Here is a 14,247-nt window from a genome sequence, read left to right as displayed (position 1 = left end):
AAACAAATGAGTTGAAAAATGCACTTAGAACTCAGTTGTGATGAAACATATATTTTGCCACTTCAGCAATATTTGACTGTTTTAGAACACTGCTGTATGCATTAAGCCAGTTTTCCTAACCTAATTACTCATAGCTTAAAAAAAAAATCCTTCACAAAGAATCTTATTTCCAGTGTTTCGAATTACTTAAATTGAATAATGCTGCAGTAAAACAAAGATCATCTCCACGAGGTCCGTATCTTTTTTTTCATTGAGAGTCAACAATTATATCAGTTATTCACATTGAGTTTAGTTATGCTTCATTTCAATAGCTGTCAGTGTGAGGATGAACTCAGTTGATGTTTGTTAAAAAGAGTTTGGTCAAGTACTTGACCTTTGGAAACATTTACAGGTAGAAAATTCAGTTGCAGGGTTTTACAGTTACGCAAATAAAGTTGTGATAGAAAGAAAAACTTGTCATTTTTTCCCAAACTGGGGTCCTTCTGCCTCCATGGCTGATGAGATGGAGGTGTTCCAGGTATAGGATGACTTGGAGCTTTAGGCAAGCTTGATATGTCTTTTTGGAACCCAGATTCAAGAGAAAATGAAGCATTAATATAGAAGTAAGACTTCATATTAAAACAGCCATGGCTGTATAGTATGAATATGCAAGTTGTGTGTGCATTTTAAGGATGAAGCATATGAATTGAGAAATATTCAAAGATGTTTGAGGCATGTGATACTACCAATAAAATTTACCCCCATAGACTCATTTATTTGAATGTTTAGTCATTAGGAAGTGGCACTATTTGAGAAGGACTAGGAGGTGTGGCCTTTTTGGAGGAGGTGTGTCACTAGGAGGTGGGCTTTGAGGTTTCAAAAGCACATACCAGGTCCATTCTCTCTCTGTCTGGCTACAGACCAGGCTGTAGATCTCAGCTCCTGCTGCAGCACCTACCTGCATGTTGCTGCCACCATGCTCTCTGCTGTGATGATAATGGACTAAACCTCTGAAACTTAAAGCAAGCTCCCACTTAAATGCTTTCTCTGACAAGAGTGCCTTGGCTATATGGAGTCTCTTACAGAAATGTAATAGTGACTAAGACAGAAGTTGGTACCAGGGACTGGGATATTGCTGTGACAGGCATAACCATGTTCTTTGTGGAGCAATATGGAAGACTTTGGGCTTTGGATTAGGAAAGCAGTTGAACACTTTACATGGGACTTAATGGGCCATCCTAGTAGGAGCATGGAAGACAGTGCTGAGGGCAATTTTAACTATGGGAATCTGGAAGGGAAGTATATCGGTAAGTAGCCTAGAGACTTTTCTTCTGATATTTTGGCAAAGAATGTAGCTGCTTTCTGCCCTTGTCCAAAAAAAAAAAATCTGCCTAAGATGAAATTGAAGAATTTTGGATTAATGATCTTGGCAGAGGAGATTTCAAGACAGCCTAGTATTGACTCTATAATATGGTTATTAGTAATCACTCTTATGTAGATCTATAATGAAAAGGACCAAGCTGGACAAAACTTAGCTTTTCAAATCCCAATACACTGCATTATTATTATTATTATTATTATTATTATTATTATTATTATTATTCCCACATTATTTTTGCTCTGTTTTATGTTGAGGCTATAGATAATGCCTGGAATATAGTTGGCACTGAATAAATGACTGTTAAATCAGTAGACTGATGGTTGAAACATGAAATGCACACTTTGAGAAGAAAAGGAGCAACTGGAAGTGTAATAGAGCCAAGTCTAGTGTTGAAGGAGACATAGAGTTTAAACAAAGCCTGATGCTAAAGGAAATAGAAGGAGTGGTGACCTCAGGGCAAGACCTTACCCAGCTATGCTTCCAACTTGTGAAAGGGAACTAAAGAAAAACCTAAGCTGATGGACTGAATCCATCAACAACAGAAAGCTGATACAGATGTAACTGAAAGAGGAGGATCAAGTTTATTAATTCTTTGAGACTATCACACATGCATATAGTATATATCAATCATACTCACTACCCACATGTGCCCGATCAAGCATAAGAACTTGTCATGTTCTGCCATGTGGTTCTGGCTCTAGAGTCAAGGACATAAGGAAAGGGGTATGGAATCTCCTTCTGCAACTAAAAAAAAAAAAAAAACCCACTGAGGCCAAATATATGTCAGGGGTGTCCCCGAATGGAGGCCCAGAGTGTCCACTGCATAAAGTTGTGAAGGTGAAGCCTAGCTTGCCTTGGAAACCACAAGAGGTTGGAGATGCCAGTGTCATGAGATACCTACCAAAGAAAGCTACAGATGAGATGCAGAAGCAGCTTAAGAGGGAGGAGTATGCTACAATCAACAAAGCTGAAAAGGACTTGAAAAGGAGCGGAAGAGCACATTGACATCAGACAGGGAGATGCAAAATTTGGAGTTTGCCCTGCTGATTTTTGGTCGTGTTTTGGTTTAGTATTTCTTCACTAAGCTCCTTTCCCTCTGTTTTGGAATGTTAATGTACATTCTGTGTCATTGCATGTAGGAAGTATGTAATCTGTTTTTGATTTTACAGGAGATTAGGGTTAAAGATTGCCATGAGTCTCAGAAGAGACTTTGAACTTTGGACTTTTAAACAGTGTTGAGACTGTGATAGACTATGGGGACTTTTGAAGTTGGACTGAATGTAGTGTTTCACTATGATATTGTTATAAGCTTTTGAGGGCCAGGGAGTGGAATGTGGGGGCTTGAGTAAAAATGGCACCCATAGGCTCAGTGACTAAGAAAAGGTATAGTCACAGAATTCTGAGAACTAGAAATGGACTCTCCTTTACTACTAAGAATATTTCAACCATTAATCTACTCACTTAACATTTATTTCTTAGTGCCAACTATATTCAAGCCATTATCTTATAGCCTCAGAGGAAAAAGGATGAGGCTGTTGCCCTCAGAAGGTATGATAATCAAGCAACAGGGTGAGATTTGAAAGGTTAAGCTAATCTTATTCTTCTGACAACTTCATGGAATGCATTTTCTTAGTTATTAATTTGTGTTATGTTACTCAAGACATTTTCTTTGTAAGTGCTATGAGTATAACACTTGGCGTTTACAGATAAAAAGTAACTAACTAGGTGGGCATAGTCTAACTTAGGTCTCCTAAGACCAAGTGTTTGTGCAATGCTCAGCTGAAGATGGGACATCTGCATCCCACTTCCTCCTCCCAAGGCTCCGGGACAATTGTGGAAAAGAGGGTTGAAAGAATGTAAGAGCCAGAGGGTCAGAAGCATCGGGTGAGACGGTATCTTCCAGACACTACATGACCACCACACTCAAGAATTCACTGCACAAGACCTGCACAAGATTAATCTAGTCAATATCCCAGCATGGCTTGGGCAGGGGGTCTTGATGACACCCCCTTGACTAGCTGAGGAACTATTGTTTGTTGATATAGGTGGAGTCTGTTTTTAAAGTGTGGCCCCTGGTAGGTCATCTCTGTTCCAGTTGATGGATCCAAGCCTACAATATATGTGCAGCAGAAATTGGACTTGATGAGTTATTAAAAATTAATAACTAAAAAGAGGACATGAAGTTGGAAGGAGTGTGAGAAGATGGATCTGGCAGGAGTTGAGGGAAGAGTGGAGAGTATGATCGTTATGCACTGATGCATGTGATAGTCTCAAACAATTAATAAAAATATATTTAAAAAAATAAAACACATTTTAAAGAAAAACAGGCTTCTGTCTGGAGTGAATATGGACAAGAGGTAAGGGGAGGAAAATCAAGATGACTCCCATACTCAAAGAGGCAACATTGAAGTTCAAGACCACAAGAGAACAGTTTATGACGTTTGGAGCCTGTTAATTTTGTGATATTCCCAAGACATCCAAATAGAGATTGGATCCAGTTATACACATGAATTAGGACTTTTGAGAAACAGACCTTGGTTAAAGGTAAAATGCTGACTATCTCCAGTAACAGCATGATGTTGACACACACGGTTTAGATCATGGAAAAGTTTTATACTTTAAGTTACTCGGTATCCTTTCCTAGCATATTCAACATTTTCAAAGTCAATATTTAGTAGTTGTGAACACAGTTCTACGCAATAAAAATGTGGAGGATGCAGAGATAAATCCTTCAGGATCTGGAGAACTTAAATGAGCACACTTAAAGGTAATGAAGACACAATGAAGGGAAAAGGATGCTGAGTCATCACAATCATGATGGAAATAAATCACTACAAACAGAATCGCACGAATTCCGACTTGATAAGCACCAGCCTAAAAGATGAACGTCGCAACAGAAATGCATCGAGGACCTAAGTGATATCTAATGCCCATGCTATGGAGGCTGGGGCTGTTGGAGTCCTTCACAGTTAGCAGTGCTGCATTAGCGGATTGAAGGCACAGAGTCTGAAGTGTGCTGAGGTGGGCTTCAGGAAGAGAAAGCCGGCCCTTGCACTGTGCATATGGCTGATTGTTTTCATGGTTCCACATCCTGTGTGCGGAAACCATTTGCAGCTCCGTGGCTCACTTAATGCATCAGTTTTACAGATAAAACAGTGCGAATGTGTGAGCCACAAGAGCACCTTCCCGGCTTCGGGTTATTTCAGGTACAACACACCTTCACCGCGAGCTTATTCTGAGAGCCACCATTTTAGCATTGCGCCCCTTTGCACAAGGAAAGACGGTGCCTTCGGTACACTCTCCTCAGTGGGTTCTGGCAGCTTCTAAGCACTAATGTGCATCCGGATTGCTGTGGGAACCCTGCCAAAATAAAGCACTTACGTGTGCTCACCCTTCGAATTCCTCTGCCAAGAAATGGGCAAAGATGAGAAAAGCCTCAGCCTCGAGTGAAGCGTGGGTTGGTTCTGCTCATGCATCTGTGGATAAGGCATGAAACACTCCAACCAGAATACAGTGGCCGTGAATGGAGGGATGATGTCATTCTCTTTAAATGTGGGGATTTTGGTGGTGAAAGGGTACACTGATGTGTATGAGCAGAGGAATAATTACTGCCATTGAAATCCATTGTAAATAAATATAACCTTAAAAAATAAAAGCATGCATACAATTTTGTACTTACTTATGTTGATAATCTAGATATTTAAAAGATAACTTAAGCATCATTATTGTTCGTACATCTTCATGAGTTTTAACAATAAATTTAGTGATCTTTCTGTGTGTAATATTGTTTCACTGGTATTTTTCTGAAAAGGTCAGTTTTTTTCAATGATTTCTTTTTATTTTCCATGAAATTTTGAATTTTAAAAATAACATGAAATTAAAATATTGAAACACCTAATGCAGGTGATAACATTCCAATTGAACGTATTCAAGGGACCAAGAAAAAAATCTGCTATATTAAGATTATCTCAATTTTAATTAATTTTTTTATATTTGACATAAAAATCTCCCTTCTCTTTCTCTTTTCTCCCCTCCCCCTCCTTCCTTCCTCCCTTTCCTGATGTGGGGAACAAACCTATGGCCTTGTATACTATAAAAATATTTGGGTTTAAGTTCTTTTGTGTTTTTAGGAAATGTTGGATTTTTTTCCCTTCACTCAAATATTTCTTCATCCAAGAAATAAATTTATGATCCAGAACTCCTCAGACATTTTATATCAATTTATGGTCTCTAACTGCTGCACCGAAGTTAGATTTTGAAAATGATTTAATATTCATCATATAATTATGACTCTCTTCACACTGTTGTTAAATTTTTACCATCGACAGAATGAATTTTCCTTAAAATTTTTTATTGCATTTCTTCACTTATTTAGTGGGGGATGTTCCTGCTGTGATGCACATGGTCCCTGGACAGCATGGTGAGCTGGTTCACTCAGTCTACCATGTGAGTTGCAGGGATCCATCCCAGGTCGTGGAGTTTGGCAGCAAAAGCCTTTACCTGCTAACCCACTCATCTCCCAAGCCCTGATAGGGTGAATTTCCATAGTCTTTTATTGAATTCTTAAAAAAAAAAATAGTTTTGAACTACATCAATGTAGTATTTGAAGCATTGATGAAATGATGCAAAGGGGCATGATTTACATGGCTACAAACTTCTGTGAGTGGAGGCAGCACAGTAACAGGGATGCTTAAACACACACACACACACATGCACACACAACATGTAAATGTACATATGCTGTGTGTGTATGTGTGCGTATGTGTCTATCCTGTGGAAGTTAAAATGAGCGTCCTAATTTGGAAGAATTGTCGTTTCATCCAGGTAAAGGTTCTGACTGGAGAGAACGCTGTAAATGCACCTTATGCTGGGCCGTCATTGGGAAGCCCGTGCCCTGCATCCCTTCACCTCTTGAAACCCATATGACAGGACTAGACACTTCAGTCTCCAGGGTCTTGAGGGTCTTGAGACTCTGCCTTTACAGATGACATTAGCAGCTTATGAAAAGGCAACGGAGACTAGCCAGGACGGTCAACATGTGAGGGCAGAGTTAGACATACTATCTGCAAGGGATTGTCCCCAGACACTGAAGGTGCTGCTGCTGCTGTACCTTCCCAGCATCCAGCATTGTGAGAAGAATCCTCCCATTGGTGAGCTACACTGTCTGTGTCATCAGGGTTCTCCGAAGGAAGGTAACTGATATGAAGAATATGTGTATGTTAACTGGTATCTATTGGAGTTGCATATAGGCTGTGGTCCCGGGAGTCCAACATGGCTGGTATCAAAAAGAAAGGCCAAGAATCCTGAAGTTGTTCAGTCCATGAGACTGGATGTCTCAGCAGTTCCCAGAGAGTGGCTGGTCTTCAGTCTGTGTTGGAATCCTGAAAAAGTAGGTTCTCATACCAACAAAGTAATACCTCAGGAGTAGGTTAGATGAACTTGCCAGTGACAGTGCCGAACAGCAGGCAAAAGGCAAACGCTTCCTCCTTCCGTGGGCCTTCTAAGTGGGCTGCCATCAGAAGGTGTGGCCCAGATTTAGGGTGGGTTGGCGGACCTCAAACGATCCAATCAAGGAAATCCCTCACAGGTGTGTCCAGCTGTTTGGGTTTTAGTTGATTCCAGATGTGCTCAAGTTGACAACAAAAGTTAGCCACCACACCATCTAACTGGACGAAGGCATACAAATGTATATGCTAAATGCCTGGGGAATGGTCTTCAAAGGATTAGTAACTTTGAAATAGATATAGATGTTTGTTTAGGAAATGGTTTTGTTTTTATTTGTTCATAACAAAGAAAATATGAAACACAAAGTTTGGTTTATAATGCTTTAATAAATTAGTCTCTCTTTCTGCTGGAATGTCTTCCTGTAAAGCTTGGAATTCCCTGCCTGGCCAGGCTGGCCTTGAGCTGCAGCCCTCACCATGCTTTCACCTCTGGGCTGCTGGGATCACAAACATGCCCTGTAATGCATGGGTTGTTAATTCATCCTTAGGGAAGATCTTTATTGTAAAGTTTAAATAAGCATCAAAACAGTAAACAGTTTAGTTTACTGCAATTAACTGGCAACATTAGAATAGCAAAGGTATTCCAACTAATCTCTCACGTTTATAATCTCCATAGCCCTCACATATTTTACATTACACCAAGGTGTAATTTCTTAGGTTCCTGTGGCAGACTGGTATTCTAGTGTATAGTGTAAGGTGAAATGTGGGTAGACCACAGGTGATGGGTATTTCAACAGCTGTTAAGAGGAGCACAGTAAGGGTTAACATGAGATACTTATCAAAGCTGAAAGAAGGGCAGGAGAGGTGGGCCTGCATGCATGTGCCCCACCAACCCTTTGAGATGTAGCCAGTCTCCTTCAGGAGGAGTCTTAGACTCTTCTCTAACATCATTGTCCTGACTTCCAGACATTATTGTCTTGTTCTTAAAGTAGCTTTTTCTTTCATTTCCCTTTGCTCTGTGGTTATGAGCTTGTGAATGAATTTCAAATGCGGACGTGAGATGGCAGATTCAGTAACAGGGTTCACAGTGGTGAAAGTGAGGCTGTGTCCTCTTTGGTCACCATGGTGGCTTGAATGTCATTGGCCCCCATAGTCTCCTAGGGAGTGGCACTACTAGGAGGTGTGGCTTTGTTGGAATGGGTGTGACCTTGTTGGAGGAAGTGTGCCACCATGGAGGTGGGCTTTGAGGTTTCCTATGCTCAGGACACTGCCCAGTGTCTCAGCTGACTTCCTGTTGCTGCAAGATGTAGGACTCTCAGCTGTTTCTCCAGCACCACATCTGCCTGCATGCTGCCATGCTCCTCGCCATGATGTTAATGGACTGAACTTCTGAAACTGCAAACGAGTCACCCCAATTAAATGTTTTCCTTATAAGAGTTGCCGTGGTCATGGTGTCTCTTCACAGCAATAGAAACCCTAAGACAGGCATGAAAGTCAGATATTTGCAGGCACTAGATAGACGAGATTTTTTTTTTCCTCTTGTATCATTTTTTTAATTAAAGCCCAAGCTTTAGTGCAGAGTTTGGTTGGAGAGGTGATGTGTTAGGATGTTTAAGATGCTCCAATGATGTTTTTACTGTCCTCATTTGACAGGTGACACACACTTTGACAGGTGAATCCTGTCACCTTGCCACCTCAATGTGTCAATACAATTAAGAACATTTTAAATATGAAAGGGAAGGGGGCAAGAAAAACGCTCAAATGAATGATTCTCCCTCTGGAAAAAGATCAGCGCAGTAGGGATGTGAGATGGTTAGAAGATAAAACTGACAAATGATAGGAGTAAAATTTGCCAACAGGTATGTGCACACACACAAGTATTTACATAAATTTACACAAAGAGACAAGCAGAGCCTCGTAGCCTCATATGACTGGATTAAGCGACAGGAGCATAGCAACAGATGGCCATTTATCCCTCTGACAAGCTGACCCGGGAATAGTAGAGGCAGGTCAGTATTTTATGTCACCACGTTTATTGTTCTTCAGCAACTACTTCAGAAAGTAGTTGGAAAATCTCCTTAAAGATATGTTTCTATTTTTATTTACACAGAGAGGGGGGGGGGAGACTGCATGGCCATGAATTAAAAATGACTTCATAGGAAGGGAAACCCTTCAGACAGCAGTTTAACTGTGCAGCCTCAGCAACGCCAGTCTGCAGGTGTACTTGTTAGACCCGGGCCAGTAACCACAGAGGAACTGAAGATAATGGGGGTCTGTAGTGCCTGCCAGGGTACAAGGAAGGAGGGAGAAATACTTTCTGCAGATGGAGGTTTTAATACAATAAATTGTGTGCTTGTTCAGTCAGTGGAAACCCAGAGGAGTGGGCTCCTGTCTGGGTCTCCTGGAAGGCTTCCAGGGCACTGGAGAGCTGAATCTCTAGGGAGCTCCTAACTCTGGGAGACCCCAGACTTACCCAGTTACCAGAACACACACTCAACTCTGAAGTTAGGGAATCTCGAGCTGGGGGCAGATCTTGGAGGTCTTGCTGTCACTGCTCCATCCTATCAGGGGTAAGGGGCTGGAGGTCACTGCTGCCTCCTGCCAGCCTGGAGTATGGAGGGTGACACCAAACTCCGCACCAGAGAAAAAAACCCTCCCCTTCTGCCAGCTCTGCTTGCCAAGCAAGAATGGCAGAAGATGGCTGCCACCCTGGCTCTGCCTTACAAGGCTTTCCAGGGCTCTACAGGACCCCTTGGAATCCAGAGTGCTAGCTACAAATGTGTCAGGATTGGACATTCAACTTTGAAGTCTATTTCACACAATAATGTTATACAGAAGAGGCAAATAAAATGCACAGTATTCCACACAACTACAGACAGGCAAGATTGTTATTATGTTGGAGAAAAGATTGTAAGGGCCACCAACTGAACTTGATATTGGTTAGAAGAGACACCCTGTGAGTCTTTAAGAAAACATGAGGTGAACATCATTTCATTAAAAACACAAATGAGCTTATTAATGTTCAAAGTCAGAGATCTATATGGTTATAATGTAACTAGATTTTAGTAAGACTTCTTCCTAGTCTTTTATGTCACAAGATGAACTTCAGAATCACGGTCAAGGTGGCATGGTAGTTTAATTTATAATTAATGGAAAGACTAGAAGTTGCTAATTAGTATACTTATATCTAATTATCACATATGATGTAAAAATTCATATTTTATCCCGTGTTACGTAATAAACCCAACAAGGACACTGATTTTTAAGAATAGCACAAGGTATCATTTGCTGGGTGCTCATACTAGCCAGGACACTACAGCTACACTCCTTCACTCCTTAAAAGGAGCTAGTCAGACTGTTTTACCTCTGATGCGAGTGTGTAGAAACTGACACTAGTGAGTGTGCACTGTTTTCTTGTGAGTATACATTGGTGAGCAGCAGGGCTGAGGTTCTTAGCAAAAAATTGCATCAAGGAAGAGCTGGCAGAGGCAGGGAGGGAGCAACACTGTATCAGGAGGAACTGGCCAGTGATTAGGCTGCTAAGGAACCCAGGAGTGGATGAATGTTTCATCATTTACTCCCTGGGACCTCCAGGCTTGGCCCGCTGTTGGCAAGTCCAGGCTAGTATCTCAGGGACTTAAACCCCCATGGGCTAGGCCTCCCTAATTTCTCCTTTGTAAGAAACAGTTACAAATTCATTGAAAAATGGGAGCTTTAACTCATAAACTGGCCAAATATGGGCACTGTGTTCTCGGACAGCATCGGTAGGAGAGTCCACTGAACTGAAGCATTGACTACAGGGAACGGAGTCAGCTCAGGAGAACGACCAGTGCGCTGGCTGGTCCTGGGAACTGTCTGTCTGGACCTGTCTGTCTGGATGACTGCATCTCTAGACTGACCTCAGAGGTCACCTGACTTTGTCTGAACTGACGTCAGTTGTTACTCTGACTCCTAGCTATTATATTTATTTTCACCCATTTATTTTGGAGATTTAAAAAAAAAAAAAATTAACTTAGGAGCTGGAGAGATGGCTCAGAGGTTAAGAGCACTGGCTGTTCTTCCAGAGGTCCTGAGTTCAATTCCCAGCAACCACATGGTGGCTCACAACCATCTGTAATGAGATCTGGTGCCCTCTTCTGGCCTGCAGGCATATGTGCAGGCAGAACACTGTATACAGAATAAATAAATAAATCTTTAAAAAAAAAAAAAAATTAACTTACATTTGGCTTGAGATTTTCCGACTTCCTTTGAAGTGAGTGATCAGTTCCTGCTGCGACAATCACTTGCCTTGAGAAGTAGATTTACATCTCATACTTATGGGCCCATCATTTCCCCTTTGCACCCTTGTAAGATGCCAGCCCGCCTGACACCTTCCTCTACCTCTACTCTCAGTGGTGGGATAAAAGTAGTAAATACTACCGTGGGGCAAAAAGCACCTTTAAAATGATTACATTTATTAACTTTGTGTGTGATGGGGGCAAGCACGTGGGGGTCAGAGGACAACTTGCTCAAGTTGATTTTCTCTTTCCACGATGTGGCTCCTAGGATTCCAACCAGAGTCCTGGGACTTGGCACCAATTTTCTTCCTTTATCTGATGAGCCATCTCAATAGCCCATATGTTCTTCTTCTTCTTTTTTTTTTCTGTTCTAAAGTGATGTAGGTGCAAAGTGGGTCCATAGATATCATCACCAAAGAGACCAGGGTAGATAGCTTTATTAACTCTGTGTGATAGGATAGCTGAGTGAGCATGTGAATGGATGAAAGAGTTGATAGCCCTACCCTAGATTTCACTGACACTCCAGTGTAGCGTTGCTTTATTTAGTTCAGGACCACATGTTCTGAGAATACTGATAGACGGAAGTATATTCAGAGGAAGCAGCGCAGATGGAGATGGGACTTGAAGCTACGTTTTGACAAATGGCGCGAGGACACTGGTGATATCTGTAAAGAACAGACCTTGGGGGAAGTAATGAAAGCTGACTTTCTGGGTATTTACTTGGTCCTTTGAAGGGTTTCAGAGTCAATAGTTTATCATAACAAAGGGGAACACTTTATATGAGTTGTCCTTGAAGCAGGGCCAACAGGAGTCATTGGTAACCATGGAGAGATGCTTGTCTTTGTTAGAATCACGGCATCTCTACTCTCAAAGCTGCCCACTAACAGAATGAGTTGGCCTACTCTTAGTAAGCTCTGATTTCAAAGGAACATAGGCAGAGAAAAAAAAATCCAGCTTTTGATGGAGCTATTTTAGAGAAAACTAAAGATTAGATGGAGGCATGTAATAGGCAAAACATAAAGCTTCATCCAAGTCACCCTGTGAGCCTCTCATTACCTTACAATATACCTCACATGGATAGAGAAAACCCCACTCTTCTTTTTCTTTTGGTTCAATAGCTTGAACCCTAAATGATCAACAAAACTATAAATTTAATAGATCAGTTTTATGGGTTCTAATTTGCTTATTCATGCTGCAAACTGAGACAAAACCCAGGAAACCCTTAAGTCTCTGGTATGCAACACCAACATTTTATGGGTATATCGTGAGATGTAGAAGCAAGAAGTCCCCTCTCACTTCCTTCCTTAATCTCTAGAAGCATACTTTGACTATATGAGGGACAGTCATATTATTTTAGATTGCCTTTTAAAGGCATGATAATTTATTGTTGTTGTCTGATTGAGGGCTTCACATGCTAAGTAGCATTTACTCCTCTTGGTACTGAGCAGCAGTTATCTGTTACAAGAGCATCTCCCAATGGTGTATCTTATTTTGAACCTTGTTATAGTTCATGAATGCACACTGATGATTGATCAACCTATGCTGCCATGCATTTACCATCAGACTGTAAAATCTGGATCTTGTCACTGGGGAAAGAACAGATGTACATCTGAAATAACCAAAAAACCTACCGCCTATCACAGATAGAGACTACCTACATATTATGTTGACAGATGAGAAGTTCAGGCTCCAGTAGATGGAATGACTTACCATAGCCAGGCGCCCAATGGGAAATTTGAGTACTTGGCTTTTGTCTCCTGATCCACAACTCACTGATGCAGTTTGAAGCTGCACTCTGGCAATGTCCCACCCCTTCTCCTTCCTCTTCCACATCCTGCCTGCCCTCCTTCTCTCCCCCACCTTCCTCTTCCAGTCACTCACACCTTCCCTTATAATTTTATTGACGTGTGAACTGAAAGCATCTAGGTAGGATTCCAGAGGGCTCTCCTCCTTGTCGATGCTGTGTGCTGAAGTCTGGACTGCTTTTGAATCTTGACAGTGCTGCATACGATGCTGTCCTCGACAGAAATGTGGCCATTAAGAAGCTCAGCCGACCCTTCCAGAACCAAACTCACGCCAAGAGGGCTTACCGGGAGCTGGTCCTCATGAAGTGTGTGAACCATAAAAATGTGAGTTCCTGTGTTATTTTTTTTTTTTTTATTTTTTTTTTTTGGTTTTTCGAGACAGGGTTTCTCTGTGTAGCTTTGCGCCTTTCCTGGAACTCACTTGGTAGCCCAGGCTGGCCTCGAACTCACAAAGATCCGCCTGGCTCTGCCTCCCGAGTGCTGGGATTAAAGGCGTGCGCCACCACCGCCCGGCCCTGTGTTATTTTTGAACCCCTGGCAGTGGGAGGTTGTGAGACGAGAGGAGGAAAAACAAGGACTGCTCCAGGAAGAAGGCTTGCTTTGCCATTTCCATCTCTTAAGGTTGTTTATTTGGCCCATATGCTGTATTTGGTTTCATTGTCCTCATGGTAGCTTCCTGCTTAAAAATTATTCAAAAGCCATATGGCATGGAGGAGATGAATGTGACTGATATGTCCCTATTATGAAATTAACCTTATTTGGTTGTCATGCTCAAAATGAACCCAGGAGCCTCATGCTTTTCAGCCAAATGGAAGCTCCTAAACAAGCAAAACTTGCAGAGAAACCATTCAGGAAAAAATATTTCTTTATACTCTGAGTTCATAATAAATTGGGGGGATATTTTTGTCACCATACTGTCTCCTGTGTGACACTCCTAGTTAGAGTCAGGCAGAACCTTCAGCTGTTGGGGGGCCCTGCTGTGTGAGCATCTCGCTTTGGGATGGGGAAGCGGCAGGTGCACACCCATGGAAAGCTCTTCAGAGCAGGGGCAACCAAGAGCCTTTGCTCAGTGCATCCAGGAGGAGTCAACTATTGCTTCAGAAGCCACGCTTCCTCATTCTCAGGCAAGGACCTTCATCTTCACGCCCTGTCTCTTCTTAGTAAGAGGAAATCAAAGAAAATTATTTGACCTTCTGGTGATGATTCTTAACAGTTACAACAAGTTTACTAGGCACATTATAAATTTTTATAAATAAAACTAAAAATAACAGATATCACATGTCACATGCATGGACACAAGCAGGGAAGCAGTGGCATAGAAAGCTCTCCGTACATGAACTGTATCTACTTAATCATCCTTC

At 41.7% G+C, this 14,247-nt stretch overlaps 1 protein-coding gene across 10 annotated transcripts in view; it reads left to right on the top strand.

The window, feature by feature from the left end:
* Mapk10 (mitogen-activated protein kinase 10) overlaps positions 1 to 14,247 on the top strand; it is a 288,581-nt gene that overhangs the window by 192,883 nt on the left and 81,451 nt on the right. For all 10 annotated transcript variants that reach the window (XM_006975410.4, XM_076546802.1, XM_006975412.4 and 7 more), the window contains one exon: positions 13,081 to 13,210. In XM_006975410.4, the coding sequence (XP_006975472.1) occupies positions 13,081 to 13,210 (130 nt within the window). The remainder of the gene's footprint in view (positions 1 to 13,080; positions 13,211 to 14,247) is intronic.

The sequence above is a fragment of the Peromyscus maniculatus genome, chromosome 10 (assembly GCF_049852395.1).
Source record: "Peromyscus maniculatus bairdii isolate BWxNUB_F1_BW_parent chromosome 10, HU_Pman_BW_mat_3.1, whole genome shotgun sequence".
Lineage (NCBI taxonomy): Eukaryota > Metazoa > Chordata > Mammalia > Rodentia > Cricetidae > Peromyscus > Peromyscus maniculatus.
Note: the sequence above shows the minus strand (reverse complement) of the source record. Positions and strands in the feature narration are given on the sequence as shown.